The 17,469-nt window shown below is 50.5% G+C and overlaps 1 protein-coding gene across 1 annotated transcript; it reads left to right on the forward strand.

Moving 5' to 3' along the window:
- Nucleotides 1-319: 319 nt before the first annotated feature.
- Nucleotides 320-12,850, forward strand: CD34 (CD34 molecule). Its single transcript, XM_072844983.1, has 8 exons — nucleotides 320-398; nucleotides 5,642-5,782; nucleotides 6,502-6,785; nucleotides 6,895-6,972; nucleotides 9,442-9,589; nucleotides 9,899-9,939; nucleotides 10,739-10,903; nucleotides 12,659-12,850. Exons 1-8 carry the CDS (start codon nucleotides 320-322, stop codon nucleotides 12,848-12,850), a joined length of 1,128 nt encoding a protein of 375 aa, XP_072701084.1.
- The last annotated feature ends 4,619 nt before the right edge of the window (nucleotides 12,851-17,469 follow it).

Genomic DNA, 17,469 nt, shown 5'->3' on the forward strand with positions numbered 1-17,469 from the left:
GGCTTTGGGATCCTTTGCTGGGGAGAGGGTTGCTCTTTTGTTTGTTTTGAAGCGCTGGCAGGAAAGTAGGGAGGAGAAAATTACCTAAGTGATAGTGAGGTTGCCATGAACTGTATAAAACTGTGAAATCAAATCGGAGAAACTCCACCTCGCAGTCTTGAACCATAAGCACAACCCCTGAAAAGAAACCCACCCCACAGCCGAGTGATCTCAAAGGCTTGAACTCAAACCAAGCTACATGAGCTCAGAGCTGCTGCAGGACTGAAAATCCAAGAGCTGTCACAGCCAGATCCAGTTTTAGTGGGAGCTGCGAGCCGGAATGCTGTTCTTGGGAAGTTTAAAAATAATGAAGTGGAGGCAGCTTTTCTGGATTGCGTTCTGTGTTGTGGAGTTGTCTGGTGAGTATTGACTGCAGAAAATACCAGGCTTACAAGCACTGAGCGGCGTGAGACTAGTGCATGGGGCAAGTTCTTTCTAACTTCTGAGACAGCAGCTTGGGGGGATGCATTTTAATGAGTGGGGATTGCAATTTCACATAAAGAACACTGCAGTGACATTTGACAGACCAGCACTGCATCGGGCATCCTGGCCAACACATTCACAGCAATGTGCTGCAAACCGCAAATGCTGCTGGTTTGAAAAGGAGAGCAACCAGGATATAAGAGCTCCCTGTAATATTGCAGATAACACAAGGGGATGCAAATGCAGCGTGCACAGCTGTGAAGTGCAGCCGCAGTTCAAGTCCTTTCTCAGTCTGCATTGGTGTAAATTAGCCTTACTTTTGTTTTGTGGTAGGAACTAAACATTTTCTGAAAACCAAATGCATCTCCATAAATATTAACATCTCCTATTCCAGTTCTTCAAATATTCATCATATGAAAAAGTGAATAGTAATACAGAGATTTCCTCCAGGTAGTACTTTTTAAAGGGTTATATTTTAGGGAAATATTATCATTTTTGTCCCAAACCCAACAACCATGAAGTAATAAAAAGGGACTTCAAAAAAGTGAAGCAGCACTCTGTGTGCTGCACACTGTGCTGGGACAGGAGCCAGGAACCTGCGGGTGTCTCCTCAAATGTAATTTTTCCTTACACGAATGTGAGCGACTAGATCTATTGAAAGAATTTGCTGTATTTTGTTCTTCTGTTTCACGGTGCTCCTTTCATGTTCCCTTTGCTGCCAAGGTATATTGCTCACCCGAGCCGTTGTGCCTGACCCTCCAGTCTATGTTAATTTTACAGGAAGGAAAAAAAAACAATTTTATTTGAGAGAAATAAAATTCAAGACTGTCTGGCTGGGCTGAAGTGAGCAGCGAGCGAGGGTGTAAGACAAAAGTGTTTACCTGAAATGCAAAACCTGAGTTCCTTGTAGTACAAAGCAAAAGTGATACAAAAGTGATAAAAAGCTTTGCCTTTGTAAAGACGAAGCTACCGGGCGACAGGGGGTTTAGTGCTGCAAAATGTCATTCCTTTTGCCGGCACAGCCAATGTTCCACATTTCTGCAGGATATTATGGTGCTTTATTAGCACTTGCTGGAAAGTAGAGGAGGTTTATTTCTATTCAATGTAACTGCCGTGCAGAGCAGAGAAAAACGAGGGAGCCCATCCTTGGGGCTCTGCAGGCTCTTCATCTCTTTGGGGAGTCCAAGTGAATTAAGCGAAGGTTTCAGTTGTGCATCTCCGGAGGGAAATCCCAATTCTGGGGCGTTTGTGCTCAGGTTGGCTCCTGGCAGCGCTGACGAGGGTGGGACGGGGACGACCAGCCTCCACCTGCCCCCAGGACAGCTTCAGCTAAAGCCACGCGTTTTACAGGGGAACCCCCCCCCGTGCCACGCTGGGCCAGGCGAGGTCTTCCACAAATGCCACGCGTGGATGCGGCGCGGGGAGGTCCGAGGCCGGGTACCCACTAGCTGCTAACTGCACGCTGACTCTGAGCAACGAGCAGCCTCGCCCAGCCTCGCAGGGAGTGAATCGCATGTGAAATACGCAGTTCTGGGGTTTGCCTGATCCTTTGGGGAACCCCTGAGTTGCAGTGAGGGTGGGAGAACTTTATGCTTGTCCCTGGTCCGCAGAGCGGGCTGATGCTCCGGGGCTGCTCGAGAACCCTCCGGGTGATGCTGTGAGCGGTTCACGGTGGCAAAATTGGGTATCAATAAACCACGTGTAGAGCTGTCCTGTGCTTGTCTCAAAACTTACATGGAAAAGAGTGTATATATTCTAGTTGTACCTAATACAAACATGTTCTTTTTTTAAAAAAAAAAAATTATCTTTCTGTTTTATATCTTTTTTATTCATCTCTGCCCAACTTGATTCTTAAAAAAATATCTTTTCTTGTCATTTTAAAACAGTCGTTCTTTCCTTCATTCCTTTTACAAGATCTAGAAAGGCTCTAAAAATCAGGGAAGCAAAAGGCGCTTTAAAACTCGCAGCCACTTGAGCTTAACGTCCTTCAGAGGGCTGCACATCGTCCCTGCGCGAGCCAGGAGCAACCTCGGTCCCAGGGAAGGCGTCGGGCTCCTGAGCAGCACCCCGCTGCCGGAGAGGCCCCGAGCCCAAGACAACCTTGGCTCAGCAGCTGGGGTTTGGCGCAGCGGCTCGGGGGGCTCCCGCAGCCCCCTGCCCTGGGCGCCCTGCGTGACTGCGGCCCCACACCCATATCCTGTCCGGGAGAAGGAAAAGGGGGAGGGAAGGGATTTTTATCAGATATTTCCAGAGGGAAGAGAGCTCCACCCGCTTGAATTCCTGCCACATGGCTGAGAGCAGTAAAACTGGGAAGGCGTGAGTAATGCAGGCTGGAGCCCTCGGCGGAGCTGCTGCGGGAAGCCCGGGCTGGCTGCAGCTCCAGAGCTCCCCGCTCCCCTGGCTTCCTCACCCTCCTCTTCGGCAGCCGCCGGTACCAGCGGTACCACGGTGCCGGCTCACCTGCGGCGCTTTGCCGTGCTCGGCCGCAGCCCTTCTGGTGCACCGGCTGAGCTTGGAAAAACACTTCGTGAAACACACAGAAGAAGTCGAGAAACTACCCTGGCACAGGCTTTCCGTGTCGGAGCACTGAAGTAGGCACCCGGTTAGCAAAAGGTTTATCAAAAGGTTTACCAAGAGATTCGTGTATCAGCCGGGATCAGCACAGGAGGTGGAATTACTGTCTGGGTCCCCTGCAGGGATGGAGGTGCAGGGGACAAACCCCCGTGTTTAATTTGCTGTGGGTGCAGAGTAGGGCACAAATTACGGAAACTTTTCTGCTGTTTCCTGAGCCTTTGCCACTGCAGAGTTTTGCCTGCTACGGTCCTGGTTTAGTGCTCAGGGATGAGTGTTGGACCGAGTCAACTACTTTAACATTTATATTGTTGCTTTTTTTTAATTTGGTTTGAGCTGAGATACTTCCTAAGCCCCATTATGAAAATATCTTTAAAAATCAGAGGCATTTACTTTTTAAAAGCTAGATAGGTAAATACAATAGGTACTGTGGAGTACAGTTTTCTTTCACATATCTGCATGCTTTTTCTCCTGCATGTGCTAGCACCACCAGGTGAAGATTTCTCTGAGGTTAATAAACGGCTGGGCTTAAACTCTCAAACCCTTAATACTAACAAATTGACAAAGCTTAGCAAAGCTAGTAAAAATGTATGGTGCAATAAATGACCCTCTTTAGCTGAGCACCATGTGGATTATCCAGCTCACATCTGGATCATTATTTATCTCATGAGTCCTAAGGTTTCAGAAAACTTAGCCATGTTTTCTATAAAAGTGCCTGCATACACTACAATAAAGGGAAGAAAAAGAAATACTATGTGACAAGTCTTCTCACAAATTACACTGAGCAATAATCCAGGCTTCAATTTATGATATTCAGCGGTGAAAAGACTTTGATTAGAAATACCTCTGGTGCTTTACAAACATCTGGAATAGTTCAAAGGTGCTTGGGTGGCTGTGGCACTTGGGGAGGTCAAGCCCAGGCGCTACATTGTTCTAGGGATGTACAGGTTCCTGCTGATGGCCATGCAAACACAAAGCTGTGTGCCAAGCGTGGATTTAACTTTGTGCTACTCGTTATTCTGGGCATGCAGTCATGCCTCCTGCTTTTGATTTGTTAAAATTCGTCAGAAAAACGTGGTGATTTAACCAGTTGGAACTGAATTGTCTTGGAGAGAAGAAACTTCTCCCTTAAATGAAAGCCATGCCAGAAGCTAAATCCCAGCTCCAGACACCTGCACCGAGCCCTCGGCAGGGCCCCCGCCTCCCCCCCGGTGCTCCCGCGCCCAGAGCAGCTGCAGCCCGGCCGGCCCGGGACGGGACGGGACGGGACGGGATGGGATGGAATGGGACGGGATGGGACGGGATGGGATGGGATGGGACGGGATGGGACGGGATGGGATGGGATGGGACGGGATGGGATGGGATGGGATGGGACGGGATGCGCCAGCACGGGTGGCCCCGTGGGGCTGGGCTGGGGCACGCTCCCCCCTCAGCACCCTCTGGTACAACCACCCACAGGCTGCAGGAACAGCCGAGCAGCTCTGCCTGCTGTCACCCATTGCCCAAATGAACTGCGGTGATCTCAGTCTTTGCTTTTCATAAACCGTCCAGGTTCTCTGGACCTGATCCAGCCACGTACGAACACCCCAACTCAGAAAAAATCCTGCCAGGACAACAGTGCAGTGCACGACAGTGCAGTGCACAACACGTAAATGCACGTTTAACTGGCAGGGGCTGCATTCAGCCCAGCCGCTGCCCTGACGCTGGTGCTGGGCCCCAGCTCAGGATCTCTCAGTGCTGCTCCATCCTGAAGGGTTGTTTGGAAGGATGAAGTAACTCTTTTTGGAGCTCGGGCTCTCCTGGGCAGAAATACAAATGAAACAACGTATTTTGTATGATTTTCTCTTTAGTGTCTGGATAAGAATCTTAAACAGCAACAGCCCTGGAGTAGAGACTGAAGCTGTTTGTAAAAAGTGGAAATAGATCTTAAGGATAGAAAAGGTTAAGAAATGGGAAGAAATGCATTTTCACTGACTCATATAGTTCATTTCAGAAGAAAAAGCTGGAAGTGTCACCTTTGTAACGTAGCAGGAAGCAATATATAAACTTTAAGTTAGAACAGCAAACCATTCTCCAAACATTCAGTTTTACCTCCAAAGATGTTTTTGCTCATGAGTCAGAGCTGATCCCAAGCCAATGGGAATGTTTCTATTTACTTTGAGATTGTGCCTGCAACTGCAAATCCAACTTATTTTTTCCTGAGGCGCACAAGTGATCTCTTCCAAGGCCTGAGTCTTTCCTCCAAGGATTATAAACCCAAAATACTATGAAACCCACCTTTGTGCAGAGCTTTGTGCATCCCTCGGGAAGCCCGAGGGTCAGGCAGGATGAGGGCAGAAACGAGCCCGTCCTCCTCCAGTGTCGCCCCAGGAGCCCTGGAGCCTCTGCAAGGGCTGCACCAAAATTTGGTACTCGCCCAACCGAAATGTTTAGTCTCTGAGCTTCTCCCATATGAGCTCTAAGGCAGCCTGCCATTTTGGGGCAAGAAGAAAGCAAATTTGTGAAAGCAGCTAATGCCTCCCTGCCCTGCCCGCAGGGACTGTCGGGGGCAGGCAGGGGCTCGGGGCCGGGGGGGGGGGGGACGGCAGCCCCTAACACCTTCCTCTGCCCCCAGGCAAAGCTTCTGGGAGCCCAACAGACACCCCCACACCCACGGCCCCAGCCACAGAAACGAAAGCCACCAGCAGCGCGGCAGCCACCGGAGCCCCCGGAGCCCCCAGCAGTGCCGAGCCGACACCAGAGACATCCGGTAATTGCTCCCCCCGTGATGCCTGGTAGCATTTGCATTAATAATCAGATTTATTAAGTGCACAGGCTTGCCCTAAGAAACCGCAGAGTCAGTGCATGGGTTGTGCTCTCAAAAAAGAGCCTGATAGTATGGTCAAAAGCTTTAATCCTGTCCAGAAAATCCCACCTGGGGCAACCTAACACTGCTGTCTTCAGGACAGGCGGCTTAGACCCATCCTTTTCAAAACAGCCAAGAGATGAGGGGACAAAATGCTCATTAATCTTTTATCTCAACATACCTGTTCTTTGCTCAGCAAATGGCACCCATAAGAGGTCTGCCAGCCGTTACGGTAAGCTCTGAAGGGCTGTGAAGCAGGGACCCTTGCACAGATGTACGGTGCCTTTCTCTTATGCCGTCTGAAGTCAGTACATCTTTGTGAAGACTCTGGGCCAAGGGGGAGGCGAGGGCGATGCAGGGGAGGTCGGGCGATGGCATCCGTGCTGTGGTGCAGCGTATGCCCAGGAAATTAGCCCATTGTAAAGAGATTATGAAGCGCATGTAACAATTAGGTAACTGAAGCAAGTCTAATGCGCATTTCTTATACGGCCAATAACATGTTCTGGTACCGCCAGCTATGACAAATCAATATTGTACTTCAGTCATCGCAATGCCACGCACTGATTTTAGAGAACTTAAGCTTTCTCATGCATCCTTTTCATTGCATTTCTTCAAAACCGAAGCTACGACCAGGTTCCTGGCAGCCAGCCCCACCTCCCCGGGGCTCGGCAGCGAGCGGACGAGCCTGCAGCCCAGCCAAGCGCCCACGCAGCTGCTGGGCACCCCCTCGGAGCCAGACCACACGAGCCAAGGGGTCCCCACAACCGAGAGCCCAGCGACTCGACCCAGCACGACGGCAGAAACCCCAGGGTCCACGTCGGCTCTGATGAGCTCTCCTGCCACCTCGGGGCATCCTCGCGTCTCAGCTGCCACCATGCCACTGCACACAGACAGGGACATCCCAAAGGTGAGGATGCGGCTGGGCACCGTGGGCTGTGGGACCGCGAGGAGGCTGGACTTGTCTCACACCCCCCTGACAGTTCACCGATACCACCACTGTGGTTTTTTCCTTGCAGCCCATCACATGCCACAATGTCAAAGAAGTGAGTGACACTGGAGCCATCTGCTTGCAGCTCAAAGAGTCCAACACTTGCGTGAGTTGCAGCCCCGGGTGGGCACGCGTCTCTGGGGGGGGGACATGCAGGAGGAGGGGGGCTGCAAGCAAACACCCGAGGGCAGGTTCCTGCAGCGCTCTCAGGCTTGCAGCGATGGGGTCACCCACCATACCTGGGGGGTCGGTTTGGGGTGGGGAGCTCACACCGTTATCCCTGGGGCAGAACATTTGAGCTGCGCCAAACTGACAGATCCCAGCAGTCCCAGGAGGATCCCAAAGGGACGATCCCAGCAGTCCCAGGGGAAATGCAACCTCCTGGTTGCATAAAACCTCCTTTTCATGATTAAGCTCTGGGGTCAGTTTAGCTTCTAAAGTATCTCCCACCATGTTTAACAGGAAATTGCCTTTGTTCTTCTTCTTCCTCTTCCTGTTGGAAGGCAAGTGCCTTTTTTTGTCTTGCCAACTGCCCTAGGAAAGAAAACAGGGCATCTGAAGGAGCACGGGTGGCAGAGCAGTGTCCCCATCTGCACCAGCTCCTCAGGGGATCCCAGGCTCTCTGCAACTGCCCTTGGCCTTGTGCACCAAAAATGACGCTTTTATAAAAGCAGAAGAGGGTCCGGCTGAGACACTGTTGTGGGTGGGAGGAAAGAAACCTTTCATGCAGGAGGTGCAACCTGCAACAGCGGCCAGATGGTGCTGGATCTTGTGGGACAGCAGGTTCGGCAATGCCCTGGGTATAAACTGAGGGTGATTAATTTTACTTCTGCTGGTCAGCCGTACTGCCACCGCTTGGGATGAGTGAATTCTAACTTGGCTTTTCTCTGCAAATTGGCGATTAAATGGCATTTAGATTTGTTCCTGTTGACAGGGACTGCACTTTAGCAGGAATTCACATGGAAACTCCTCCGGGAGCGAGCGATTCCGATCACAGATGCCATCTAGTGGCGACGGCACCGCCGGGCACCGGGTTTCTAGCAATTATGCACGCATTACACACCTGCACATACTTAAATGGATGCGTATGTAACCTACAGAACATCCTACAGAGCTGTATCTCATTGCACCTACTCTTAACCCTCCCGCCACGTGAAACGAGTCAAACTGCCCCACTTCCAACCGTGTTTTTCTGGGAGCTCTCACCCCACAGCAGACCTCTCCCATGCTTCCAGCTCAACTAATCACCGAGTGGGAAAAACCAGCTCAGGCTCAGCAGCCGCTGAACCTGGGAACCAGATAAGAGCGTCTGCGAGGAGAGCAGATAGGAGGGACCGTGCCGTGTCTTGCTTTCCTGCTGGCCTTTCCCAAAGCAAATGAGCAATAAGCTGGCACCCAGTGCTGCTAATTGCAAAGGGAAATTCTGACACTCCGATGAGTTCTTTCCACAGCAGAGAAAGGAAAATACACACTTGGGTCTCTTGTTCCATCTTGGCCTTTCTCACCCCAAGCCAAGCTCTACAGAAACAGCTGAAAATGATTTGTTTGTTATTCTCCCATGGACAAGTTTCTGCATTTTTGTATGCTAAGAGGATGTGGCGATCCGAGCACAATACTGAGGCAATTCTAAGGCAAAGAGAGGAAGGTACTGAGCTGCCTGGCTCTGCACAACACTGCAAGACAAGAGGGTTTTCTCCTCTTTCGCAGCCCCACGTTGGTGGGTACCTCCCGGGGAGCGAGCGCAGGGCAGGGGCAGGACAGGGGAGTCAGCTGGAGCTGCTCTCTGTCTCGAGGGGGTGGGCATGACCACAGTTCAGATGCTGTCCCCAGCTGGGAGGATGTTAGGGAAGCTGATAACGTCTTTTAGCAACTGTGGGCTCTGTCTCTAAGCCTGACTGTGGCTGAAAATAGACCCGAGGAGAAAGCTTATCCTGTCTGATACAGAAATTGGCCCACAGAAGGGAAAGGCTGCAGCTCCTCACTCCTCTTCCTCTTCCACCCAAGAGTCGGTTCAGCTCTAAAATGTGAGAAATTTGGGTTTTTTTGCCTAGTCTTTGATCAGCAACCTAGCAAAAACATTGAAGACATTTCCTAAACAGGAAGGCTCAATGCTTCTTTGTTATTTCCCTCCTTTCCCAGCCCTTGCCTGGGACTCTGAAACAATAGGGCTCTTCAGGCGGCTGTTTCAGTCCAAAAATTGGAGGGACTTGCCGTGCAATTCAGATCCTAAATTTAGCTTTGTTTAAATGCCGTTTGCAAGAGTTGCTAATAATATCATCATCTAATTGAATCTCATTAAGTTAAGAAACAAGAAGTAAGCATCTCCATTTTCTAGGTGTTGGTATTGGGGCTCAAGCAGTGGTGAAGTGGGAGGTGAAGGTCTGACGCCCAGCCCAGCGCTGTTTGTCACTTGTTGCTGCTTCTGCTCAGCTTTGCACAGCACAGATAAGCCACCAAAACACAAAGGGTGAATGCACAACATCATTACCAGTAGAAGGTACATCTTCAGCATAGCTGAGATGGAGAATTAGTCGATTTGGTTGGTTCAATGGCTGTTTGTTTGAAAATTTTGCAGAAAGATTTTTTAGAGACGAAAGGATCGGACTTATGGAGTGCAATATGTGAAGAGAGCACCCACCACGTTCCCTCCCCCTGCCAGATTAAGCTCGCTAAATCTGAGGTGGACCATGACTGTATGCTGCTCATCCTCGTCGGTGAGAGAGGTCAGTTGAGCTAATTCCTTTGGCTGTCATCGACACTGCTGGATAACGACCTCGATGTGGGCAATGGGAGAGGGGACTGTTTGTGGGGAGAGGCTGTGGAACACAAATCCTCAGCTGCAGCCTGGGAGGTTGCAACTTCTCTCTGCAACTACTGCTCTTCTGGGGTCTCTCTAGATCCACAGAGCCGTGGTGTTGCCTCCAGAGCAGCGAAGGGGCTCACAGCTCCTCCGTGTTCAGCAATGGCCAGGCTCTTCAATACTGCAGCGTGACCCTCCATGTAATGTGCCTCTCCTCTTTTAAACCTTGCAGATCCTGCTACAGATGTGCTCCAGGAGTCTCTCTGGGAAAAGGTAAATTCCTTGAGCAAATTCAGCTGAGAAAAAGGGATGACCTGAGTGGCTGGAGAAAGGAGATTTTTAGACGGTCAGTTGAGGCTGGGCCAGACGGCTGAGACCTGAACCTGCCTCCATCTCGGAGGTGCTTGTTGAACGTTGGTACATGAGATGGTTGGAGCCAACCACCAGACTTGCAGCGAGGCAGCAGTGCGCCGTAAGAGCACTAATACAACCCCTGAAGGCAGAAATGCTTGAAATAGTTACTGTAAAATTTGGTAGTATTTTCTTAAAAAAGGCCTAGATTCCAACAATAACTCTTAGGATGTAATTGGCACTCTGCTTCTTCAAAGTACCACGCTGACATTAATTAATTCCTCCTCTCAACACTCCAGTGAGGCTGCCATTGGCTTGTAAAGCTGAGCTCCAGGTGCCTATATAAATGGCTGCCATTTATAGGCATGGCTGCCTATATATTTATATATAGGCAGCCAACAGAGCTGCAACAGTGGTGCACAGAGATATCTCAGCCGTGCAGATGCACGCCCTAAATCTCAGGGCCTGAACACTCTCGTCCAAGGGAGAAAATTTCCCTAAGCCACAGAAGACACTAGGATGGAAATGAGACCACGAGGATGTGAGAGCTCACAGGGCAAGTGCAAAGCTCACGAGCTTGGGTAGCAAAGCCCAGCTTTGTTTACGTGAAGTTTAACAAGGAGGTGAAGAGCAGCATTGTTTTAAGCCTGGTGCCTGTTCAGCAGATGCACATGTTTCCTGTTTGTCAGCCTCCCGGCTCTCTTTGTTGTTTTTTTTCCAGTTTGGAATAAAATCCATTAAACGGGGGAGCGTGAGGAACCACCAGGACTTTTCTCAGAAGACCCTGATCGCCTTGGTCACATCGGGACTGATGCTGGCATTCCTGGGCTTGGCTGGATATTTCCTGATGAAGCGGCGGAGCTGGAGCCCTGCGGGGGAGAGGCTGGTCAGTGCTTATAGATGGCAGAACAGCCGGTAGAGAGGAGCCCGGCAGTGCCGGGGCGGTGGAGGGGTGCCTGGGTGGGAGAGGAGGGGGCTGCCCCGCACCCTGCGGCTCGGTACCCTCAGCCTGTGTGTGTGTCCCCAGGTCGACGGGACGGCTCGGCCGGCGCACGGGGCGTTGTGACCCGGGGCTGGGTCAGCCTGGGCAAGGTGAAGGGCAGGAGCGGGGAGGCCAGACTGTACAGGGTGAAGGGAACCCTCTCTTGCCTTCTAAAGTTAATTCTTAGCTGATTGCTCCTGTGGGAAAACCGCCCCTTTCTCGCTCGTACGTCTAGGTCTAACACTTATTTTTGCTCAGCAGTAAGAACTCATCCAGCAAGACCCCCTCCAGAGACACCGAAATCTTATGAATTTGTCATTAAAAGTGACACACTTTAACTTTCCATTCTCTGCGTTTGAGTTATATGTCTGTCTTGTACCGATGCTGTATAAAAGGCTATTTCTCCCCTCACTTAACAAGCAATGGTAATAAAATATATCAAGAAAGAAAGAGAAAGAAATTTCCTACTTCCATTTTCCCCTTTCCAGGTAGGCTGACCACCGAGGACTCTTCCCTACCAGTAACTTTTGGGGATGTGAGCCCTCTGTAAAGTGAGGATGGGCCATGCATTTTCCCCATCGCTGCTCGTGGACACGTGAACAGTTGTGTCCTGGGAAGCCGTTAGGTTATTTCATTGCCAGAAAGGATGCTTGCAAAACATGCAGCTGGGAAGTCAAGTGCATGTGTCAGAGGCAGGGACATCGCAGCTTGTGCTCTCGAGCCTGCTGCCTCCAGGTACCGTCTCCTGGATGCTGGCAGCAAGTGAAAGGCAACGTAAATGCATGGCTGGGAGCTGCCCATGTAAATGCATGGCAGCGTCAATCCAGTTTCTAGGTAAGATGTGTCCCGCACGCCCATCTCCCTGCCACGGATGAGGGTGTCAGCAAAGGGGCCAAGCGAAACGACGGGGCGGGCAGGAAGCTCGGCAGTCTTCCATGTGTGCTGGATGCCACTGAGCAAACAAGGAGCGGGGCTATCTGCTACCAGCTGGCAATCGCCGCCCGCAGCCCAGGACCACCAGCGCCCATTGCATTGCTATCAGTCCTGCCACAGTCCGACACGTGGGACGTTACCGTGGTGGGGGACGCAGGCAGGTCTGCTATTGCTCCAGATCCTCCAGAGGCATCTGCTCCTTATAGCAATAGCAGTAACAAGCCACGCAGCATGTCTTTGCATTTGCTGGAGGGCAGTCCTGCGCTTCTGCTAGCACCTTGCTGCGAAAGAAGGCTGAAAGAAAGAAGGATAGGGAAAGAAAAAGAGGCAATTTCCATAGTTTCCATTCAATGGTGCTTCTTACTTGGCCAAAGTGGAAAGCAGAGGTGGTCTGTCACGGGGTAGCTTTGCAAACCCAAGGCAGGGTCAGCTCCAAAACCCTTTGTATGAGAAAACAACAAAACCTGACAGCTTCTCTTTTCAGGTCCAGGAGAGAAAAAAAGTGCAGTTCCTGGCTGGTTTTCTTGCTTCATCTTGCCACGGCATGGTTCAGGCCCTCTGTTCCCCTTCTTGTCAGCAAGAGCAGGTTCCCATGCCTGCAGTTGTTTGTCCCTCCTGTCCAGGAAGCGCGGGCAGCCAGCCAAGCCGCTGCCTGCAATCCAAGCCGGTTGCTGTCAGCCCTTTCCCTTCCCTAACTCTGCCTTTGTTATTTATGTACCTGTTTAGGCTGAAGACCCATATTACACGGAAAACGGTAGCCAGGGAAACACGATGTTGATGATGCCCCCCCAAGAGCAACCTGAGCTGCAGGAGAAGCCAAACCTCAACGGTGGGACTCAGGAGAACGGGACTGGGCAAGCGTCCTCCAAAAACGGCCACTCAGCCAGGCAGCACAGTCCTGCCGACACTGAAATGTGAACCGGGCGGAGAAGTGCATCCTTAGCGCGAACTAAGAGGGGAGCGGAGAGAAAAGGGAGGGCAGGAGTTTTCTATGGACAGTTAGGGAATTGCAGACCTTTTTTATTATTATTATTTCTGTGAAGAACTTCAAAATCAGCCTAAGGCACATTAAGCGCCAGAGCTGCCAAAGACCTGCTTCTCTGCCTCCTCCTACTTCTCCCGTTGACCACACAAGACACTTCTTCACAGCTGTTCTCTGCTTTTGTTAGAAGAACATAATGAGAAATGCAAGTGCCCTTAGCCCTGAACAGCTTTTCAGCAGAGGCAGACTGAAGCTACAGAAGCCTTGAGCCAGACTCCAAACAGCCAAAAGTTTTGGTGGCAGTGTGTTAGGCTGATTAAAATAGTTAAATTGGGAGTTCAGTGACAAAAACCTCTCAGGTTTCAGATAATTTTGGTTAACAGAGTTGTTTTTTATCTCATCTTTACGTTTAAGTGCAAGATTTCTTCCTCTTTATAAGAACATCAGGCATTTAATCCCCCTTCTTGTGCTTTATGTCTTCTTTCGTATTTCCTACTCCAGCAGAATTTGCTGAAGCTCTGTGTAAAACTTTCCATGTGGAATTGAAGGTTTAAATGTGAATAGACCTCAAACTTGTTTCTTTTTTAATCCTACCAGTATGCAGGTAGTTGTTTCAGAGTAAAATCTTCCCCGGTCTCTTCATGTCAGGGACTGGCGATGGCGTTTGATGAGGCAGAGCCAGCAAATCAATGACTCGAGCGAGATGGAGAACGTTTGATACGGCCGTGGACAGCTCTGCACGCGCCCGGGGCCGGCAGTCCCATCGCCCTCCCTCCCGACACGCGGGGGTGCTGCCCAGGGTGGGACTTTTTGGGAATAAAAGATGCCAAGGGGCTCCCAGTGGGATGAGTGCTAGGCAGAAACCTGGCTCCGTGACGGGTGTTTCTCTCTCTGCATCAGCAGTGGATACATGAACAAAAAGAAGTCTTTTCGCTTTGGTAAGTGAAGGCCAACACCAAAATCCCAACAGCAGGAGCAGGTCCTACCTAGCTCTGCACTGATCCTGCTCCCGAGGCAAGCGGTGCTGCAAGCCGCACCACCGAGGCTGAGCTACGTGCAGCTCGGTGAGAGCCAGGGCCCCGGGGCAGGTTTGAGCTCAGTCCCGAGCAAGTGCAGCTCGTTTGTAGGGAGCCAAAGGTGTTGTCGTCCAAGCCCCGTGTTGATGGTGCGAGACCACGAGAGGCTGCGGTTCAGACCAGAATCTCTGCTGGCACCAGCAGTGACTGCCACATCCAAAATAAGGACAAAAATGGCCCTTGAAGCTGATCTACCCTCTCGATACAGAATTTATCACAACCTTTTCTTGGTGCTGAACACCTGAGGGGAAGGCTTTTTTTTTTTTTTGGTACAGTGCTTAAAGGAATGACAGCAACGTCCGTCATTATCAGGGGCTGTTTGCATGGGTGCAAGAGTCATTTAAACATGGTTTAAAAGTTTCAGGTTTTGTTTGTTTTGGTGTGAACTGCTTCTCCCAAATCTCATTGTAAATAATCCCAGTTGAAAAAAAAATTGAGTATTAAAAAATCAGCTTCTCCGTTGTGTCCTTGGAACAACAGCGTGTTTACCCCACCGGGACGCGTGGCTCTGGCTGCACCGTGTGCCAGCGCGATGAGAGGACAACGCCTCGCAGAGAGGTCGTTTCCCAGCAGAAGTACTATGACTAAAGGCTGTGGCTTGTTCTGTGCACATTTTCCTTGTCTTTCAACAAACACGTTTGCAGGACAAGTGCCGTACATCACTTTATTAAACCTCGTTTGTTTGATTGTCTGATGTTTAAGATGCCCAGCTAATTCCTGGATAAATAAATGAGAGTCCAGTCTCATGGAGTGATCTGCAGGGCTGGGATCATCGGGGTGTGCGTGTGTGCACGCGTGTGTGTGTACGTAGGAAGATGAAGGCTTCCTCACTCTGCACTGTGCAATAACCAGCAACGGTTCTGGCCTCAAAGAACTGGCAGGGCGATGCACGGCAGTCCTTTAGTGTGTGTTCTTGCGGAGATGCTCAAGCTGCACTGAAAGCAGGAGGTTTGGGGCTGGGTATCTTTACTGACCTGGCCCCCTCCTCTCTGGGATGCCCGACCCTTCCCAGTGCTTGTTTCCTAGGCATGGGCTCACGGACAGCGGCACACCGGGTACTTCTTGGGGGTACTGAGTACAGCTAGAAGCCACCGCTGCCAGTTTTGTGGTAGTTCAGGGTGTTCTGACCTCCACAGCCTGGCTGCAAGGGGAACAGATGCAGGAAAAGGAATTTACTTTCTCTCCCGAGAGGCCTGGCTGCCGCAGAGCGCAGGGGAAGCTCTCCCGGAGGCTTGATTTGCACTGCGGGGTAGGAGAGGGAGCTGGGGTTGGCTCTTTGGTTTTTTGGCAGTTGTTTATCTAATCAGCGCTACTCGCCGTATCGAAAGTAGGAGATCTAATCAAACGTCAGGTGCATTTTTCACAGCTCAGGGTATGTCCTACAGCCAAGCAGAGACAATAAAGTTACAGTCAATTGCTTTGGCAAAACAAAAGCTTTCTCTAAAACATCCAGATTGAGGGAAATGCCGAGAGCGGCAGTGGCCGAGCAGGGACCGTGCCGAGCCAGCGGAAAAGGCTACGCTTCCAGCTCAGGAAGTTTTTTGCCTGTGTGTAAGCACAGGCAGGCTCAGCTCTGGCCCTGCCAAAAAGGTTATTATTATTATTCCTTCCTTATCAAACCCCTTGCATTCCTTCCTTGCCGGTCCCACCGTCTGCCAGGCAACCTCCTCCTCTCGCCATCCTGCACTGCCTGCGGGCTCGCAGCTGCTTTTGGGCCACTTTTGGGGGCTTTTGGGGGGCTAAATCCATCTCAGCTTCCAACAGCGACCTGCTTTCCCATAAACATGGTTCAGGGCTCTTGCCTGGTTCATGATCTCATGTCCTGCTCGTATCCAGTGCATATACAGTCTGTTTAGCTGGTGAGGATCCTTATATTGGTGTGAAATGCCCTGATGAAAATAATCAGCATGAAAGCATCCTCTGGAGAAGAATGGTGGCAAATACAAATACAAGGTGTTACAGATAAACATAAATGTGACACAGCCATTAAAGGACATGTCCATGTCCCAGCCTGAAACAGAAGCAGGAGCTCTGACACCCATCCAGGCAGCCCTCGAATCCTTCTGCAGGTTGAAATCAAAGACTGTTTCAGAAATGAAGAAATACCTTCCTATCTGAACTGCTATAAAATGCTACTGTGAGTTTAAGGTGGCTTGCTCTGTGTATTGCTGAAACCAATCAAATTTATCAGAGCAAACAAGTTTTAATTAAGTCTTATTAGCTCTGTCCGTCAGTGGATCTTCCATCCCTGTCATAATAAAAACAGCACAACCCTCCCAGCTGAGAAAACTCCTGCCCTTCAGTATCACAGGCCCTTCACAGCAAAACAGCGTGTCCCAGGTCAGAGAAAAGTAGCTCCTTTCTCTGTTTGCTGGTTGTTAATTTCTTTTTCATTGATTCAGCGCTGGGAAGAGCTGCCCCGATGCCCGAGATCCCTCAGCAGCAGGATCAGTCTTCCACCAGCAGCAAGATGCCCAATTCCTACTCATGGCCCTTTGAAGATACCAATGTTTTGCCTTTTGCTGTGAAAAAAGCAGAAAAAAGATGAGCTCTCCTGGTGCTCTCCGTGCTCCAGATCTGCCGGGACAGATTTACTTGAGCATTGTGCTAAAATTTCAGTTTAAGGGTAGATGCCTCGCATGCATTGGCGCTGTGAAATTTTCACCGCCTGTAAAATTTTGTTCAATGCAATTTAGCTTAGAGGCTACACAAATGCTGCTTCTCTTTAAGTGTAAGTGTTCGCCTCTGCAGCACAGGCTGCAGCCCAGCTGAGCGGGTGCTCGGTGCCCGGCGTACCCACCGCCCCGCTGCACAGAAATGGAGGGGGGTCACGGCCACAGACTTCAATGCACCAAGGTTTCTGCATGACTTTGAAACCACAGCAGAAATAGTCTAGAGTATATTATATATAACAATGCTGCTATCTGCTGGCTATGCTTTGCTAAAACATTTAATACTTTGCTCTAGAGGGAAGCTGGTACTTAGGTAACAGTGCACCTGAAGAAGAGTCCTGCTCCACCACCATCCCCTGCTGCACCCCGGGGTGCCAGCAATACAGCCAAGACCTATTAACATTATGAAATTGTGAAAGAAGTAATACATACAGTGGGCTCTGAAGCTCATATCCTAGGAACGGGGAACATCTAAAATGAAATTTCTAAAACGAATTTCCCATCCATCCACTTCCCATCTGCTTGTTCGATGCCTGATCCTGCAAAACTCGTGTGGGAGTTCTACAATATTTGCTGCACCATCTGCTGCAAGGCCACGCAGGCATTTCGATCCAAGCACAGGGAACGCAGAAACACAGGCAGGCTTTGATAACGTCCTGTGTTACACTTCAGGTGGCTGATGGAGAAGAAGCTGGCGAAGCAGCGTCGGTGGAGCCAGGGCACATCCCTGCGGCCGCAGCCTGGGAACTGGCAGTGCCCTCGGCTTCCTCCAGCCAGTCCCGCTGCATTCGTGTGTCATACCAGTTT

Source organism: Ciconia boyciana, chromosome 23 (genome assembly GCF_034638445.1).
Source record: "Ciconia boyciana chromosome 23, ASM3463844v1, whole genome shotgun sequence".
In the NCBI taxonomy this organism is placed as follows: domain Eukaryota; kingdom Metazoa; phylum Chordata; class Aves; order Ciconiiformes; family Ciconiidae; genus Ciconia; species Ciconia boyciana.

Excerpts from the sequence above, each read along its gene's own strand:
- CD34 (XM_072844983.1), top strand. The coding sequence starts at position 320 with ATGCTGTTCTTGGGAAGTTTAAAAATAATGAAGTGGAGGCAGCTTTTC. Across the intron at positions 6,973-9,441 it reads TCAAAGAGTCCAACACTTGC|AAAGATTTTTTAGAGACGAA; the intron begins GTGAGTTGCAGC and ends AAAATTTTGCAG. Across the intron at positions 10,904-12,658 it reads GCCCTGCGGGGGAGAGGCTG|GCTGAAGACCCATATTACAC; the intron begins GTCAGTGCTTAT and ends GTACCTGTTTAG.